The 4,125-nt window shown below is 50.0% G+C and overlaps 2 protein-coding genes across 2 annotated transcripts in view; one reads left to right on the forward strand and one right to left on the reverse strand.

The window, feature by feature from the left end:
* VE01_10682 (uncharacterized protein) overlaps window positions 1-738 on the forward strand; it is a gene marked incomplete at its 3' end in the record, with an annotated part of 2,818 nt that extends 2,080 nt beyond the window's left edge. Inside the window, exon 3 of the mRNA XM_018280075.2 lies at window positions 67-738. Coding sequence (XP_018125048.1) covers window positions 67-738 — 672 coding nt within the window. The remainder of the gene's footprint in view (window positions 1-66) is intronic.
* On the reverse strand, window positions 1-3,641 carry VE01_10683 (uncharacterized protein). The gene is made up of 4 exons (XM_018280076.2): window positions 3,202-3,641; window positions 2,721-3,148; window positions 507-2,652; window positions 1-382 (listed from the first exon to the last, which is right to left on the reverse strand). The coding sequence occupies exons 1-3, from the start codon at window positions 3,262-3,264 to the stop codon at window positions 1,134-1,136; spliced, it is 2,010 nt and encodes a 669-aa protein (XP_018125049.1). The 5' UTR covers window positions 3,265-3,641; the 3' UTR covers window positions 1-382; window positions 507-1,133.
* Between the last annotated feature and the right edge of the window lie 484 nt (window positions 3,642-4,125).

Below are 4,125 nucleotides of genomic sequence, written 5' to 3' on the forward strand. Positions count from 1 at the left end.
TGGCAACTAAACGACTGCTGGCCGGTATCATCATGGTCCATCGCCGATTCTGACTTGCGCCCGAAGCTGTCATATTGGACAGTAAAGCGGGAGAATCAGCCAATAACTGCCGGTCTCGCCCGTATAGTCAGTGGGGATTCGCTGGAGTTAGAAGCATGGGCTTGCAATATGACGTTGCGCCATGTTTCAATCAACTATGAGATCCAGGCCTGGCATGTCGAGACAGGGCAGAACGTTTGGACCCATACAGTATCAGCAAAGATCCAACTTGACCCTAACCGAAGCACGGAATTGGGCAGAACCCTATTGGACTCCAGACTTGGCGGCGAGGCACATTACAAATGGAACGAACTGGCATTTGCCATTCGTCTCTTTTCTGCACCTGAATCGTCGGTCAGTAATCCAGCCGCTGAGAGAAATCGCATCGCTCGTTATGTAAATTTCCACGAGCCATTGAAGGAAGTTCCTTTTGCCTCTGAGGAGGGAAAGATCACTGTAAAGCTTACCGAAGGGGAAATCGGGTCCATCATTCAGCTTTCCGTGTCGGTGCCTATGAAAGGAGTCTATCTTGACTTCGAGGACGAAGACACTGTCGAGTGGGACGATAACGGCCTGGATCTTGTACCTGGAGAAATGTTCAAAGTATGTGTGACGGGGGTCAAATATGGCGGGGCGAAGAAGCTGCGAGTTTACTGGTTAGGAGAGACTTCATGGCAGAGCCAAACCCTTGTTGTTTGATAGAGTCGAAACATTAACATGGACGCACAGTGTGGTTGTCAGACATGTTATGTAGGTAATTTTATGGTAGAGGTTGTATTTATTTTGGCTGAATTTGATCAACGAAGCTGCTCTTGCAATTTTCGTAATCGTTGTACAGGAAGAAGTCCCTCACTCACTTCTCTGCCTCACAAAATTTGCACCTTTGACGTAGGAAGCTCGGATTTGCTTGCAGCAGTGAGTCAAGATGCAATGGCTGTTTAGCAAATTGATGCCAGAACGTATTGTATAGTTAAAGCTAGGGGTGGAAGAGGAGAACCCTCGGGGTTTCTGTTGTTACAATGTGGTGATCCTGCTTCTGAGTCGGCATGGTGGCGATAATCTGTCTCTGAACGGGGCACGCTCGTTCCTCCGTATCATGTATTAAACATGCTGAACAGTTCAGAATTCAATGGTAGTGCACCATCAGAATTGAGCTCTATTGCTGGCCAGTAACCATTCATCGGACTTATGTCGAGCAGGTAGTCCAGGGGAGGGTAGTTTGAGCCGGTAGGCCCCAGCTGGGGCCAGGAATGAGAGTCTTCGTGGCCTCTGACAGAAAGACGCTGAGAATCAGCCATGATCTGGTCCGCGTTGCAATTATGGAATGTATGAGTTGAGCTATGGGGTGCATTTCGTAATTGGAACGAAACGTATTCTCCGTAGATCTTCGGGCATACATTGCACCCGACGCTCAAGTCCATCATTAGAGACGCTACCCGCTCAGCCTTCATGAGATAGCTTTTTAATGTAGAATTTTCTGGAGATATGTTGTCTGCATACACCAGATGCAGACAACAGAGAGCAAGCATGGTAAAGCCGTAGTCAGGCATGTATCTTAACTGTTCCCTCGCTACGGGCTTAAGGTCAAGGATGCTGTCGCAGCATGTAGCGGCTGCATCTGCTGACTTTAACACGCAATTGAGAAAGGCAGATAGTTCGGGCGATTGCGCAGTCATTGATGGAAAGATACCGAGACCAGTTTTGGTAACTAGCTGATGCGAAATGATAGGTGTTGCAAAAGAAACGATGTTGAATCGTGTCAGAATACCCATGAAGGCAGTAATGGAATTCGCGAAGATGGACGGGTCCTGAAAATTGGAGGCGACGGAACTCCTACTAGGAGAGCTTATTTCAGTAGGCGAAAGCCACTCGGAATGCCATTCTTGCAACAGGTTTTCGACGTTCTCCAGAAGCTCTGGCAAGGCTCCGCCATCCTTAATATCCGGAAGCACACACCACCATTCGGGCAAGCTCTTGTCAAGACGAGCAGCTTGGTCCCACTTGTGATGAAGGGCCGCTTCTGCCAAGACCCTCCAAACGCCCGGCGAAGGATCCAAGTTCATGATGAGATCCAGTGTGGAGGCGATAGTCTGGTCATAGGGTATAGTAGGTGGAGTTCTAGTCAAGACGGAGTGGTGGCGAGATTTGACAAATAGCCACAACCAAAAGAAGGCGCAGCGGTACGGCAGCGACGACAATATGTCCAATTCGCGGGATTCTATGAGTGCCTTGAGATCCTCGACAGACTGATGAAGCGAGACCTGCATGGCGCACGTCTCCACCGCAGACTTGACAGCCCACGGACTCATCTGCTTTTCTTTATCCTGTTTAGATACTGCAGCCACTCTTGGGTACGCGTAAAGAACGGCCAGAGCTTGCAGCAAAGTCCAGTTTTCTTTTTGAGTATTATCTATGGCATCGTGAGGCTCTTTCAGCATTTTCAACATGTGTGGAAGTAGAGCGAGGCGTGTTGAAGTGTAACCTGGACTATGAGTTGATGCAACAAATGCCATGGCATATGCAAGAGGCCGCCGGCTGCTGATCAAACTCTCAGGATTATCCAACTGTTCCAACGAGAGAACGGGTGTATAGCAGATCATTTTCTGGAGAAAGCTAGGAAGAACAATTGGCATTAGCCGCTCCGAGTTTAAGCCGGTTCCGTGATATTTCGGGAAACTCACAATTCGACCAGGTCAAGAATTATAGAATGCGAAACCTGATCTAATTCAAGTCTAGTATGAGAAGCAGGCACGCCACCGGAAGGGCTATCACTCTCAGAGGCCATTGTCGAGGCAATAGTAATTGGTGACGAGGAAAATATGGACGGCAGACTCGTTTGGTAGAGTAATGGATTCCGCTGTTCCGAGGCTAGCCCTGGAGATGGTTCCTGAAGCTGACTAGCAGCCTCTGTTCGTACAGCGAGTGATGCAGACTCATGACTGACTCCTGGCGATGGTGTATGCTCAACGAGAGGATTAGGTGAAGTCACTGCATTGGAACTGGACGGCGGCAAGTGACGTTGCTGACGGTTTGGGAGTTGGACCATGCATTCGCGGTTGCTCTTAACACAGCGGGCGCACGGCGGATTGGCAGCGCCAATGCATCTCATCTGCAAATTGGTCAGTCATCCATCCATGTGGCTTAATGAGTAGCACAACACACCTTCAGCCTGCGGCAGGACACGCAAGCTACGGGCGCAGCACCCAGCAGGCGGTCCGCTGCCATGGTAGTAAAGTGGAAGCTATTTGTACAGAGAATGGAAATCTCTGGCGATGTTGTATGAGTTAAAATACACAGCTCCAGCAGCTAACTATCCATAGCCCCGTAACTAACTACCCCGCACTTCGCCTAAGACTCCGAGGCAGTTAGTAGTGCGCGGAACTAACTACGTGGGGTTTGTCTCGTGCCTTTCTATTTTAAAGGCTGGTACTACAGCGTTGGGGTTAGCTCATCCTGTAGCTAGCCTAGAAGAAACCTTAAGTCCGGCCTAGGATTAAGTATCCGTACATCAGGCGGATTGGTCGAATCTAAAGGTGAACTAGATTCTCTAGTTGAAGCGGAAACAGGCCCTAATTCCGTTGCGAGCAATACTAGTACAAGGCAACTACAGGATTGTAGCTAACACTTAGGTAAGTCATCCATTAATACGTATACGCCTAGCGTATCTATACACCTAGGCCTATATCTTACTAATTAAACCACATATTACCATTTTAGGTATAATCTCAGTCGCGAGGTATGGCAGGCGGGGTTTGGCGCCCGCCCGATCGGGCAACGCGCGTGCACGGGCCTGCCGCCGCTTTCGAGTTCTATAAAAGAGGCGGCTCCCTCCCTCCGACTCTGTCCCTCTCCACCGTCGCTCCTCCCTCCTAACTTTCTCGCACCTGCTGCGCTCATCGCGCGACGCTTGACCCCCTCCGCCCCCTCCATACTGCATGATGGCTCCACCTAACGGATCGCCCTTCTCGGCCTCCCACAGCTGAAAACCCGGAGTGGCACATGAACGCTTCGTAGAGCCACAACCTCGAGTTACACCCTCTAATGACTGCGCCGTCCATGCCACCGAGCTCTTTGCGATGGCAACGA

This window comes from Pseudogymnoascus verrucosus (assembly GCF_001662655.1).
Source record: "Pseudogymnoascus verrucosus strain UAMH 10579 unplaced genomic scaffold scaffold_104, whole genome shotgun sequence".
Classification (NCBI taxonomy): domain Eukaryota; kingdom Fungi; phylum Ascomycota; class Leotiomycetes; order Thelebolales; family Thelebolaceae; genus Pseudogymnoascus; species Pseudogymnoascus verrucosus.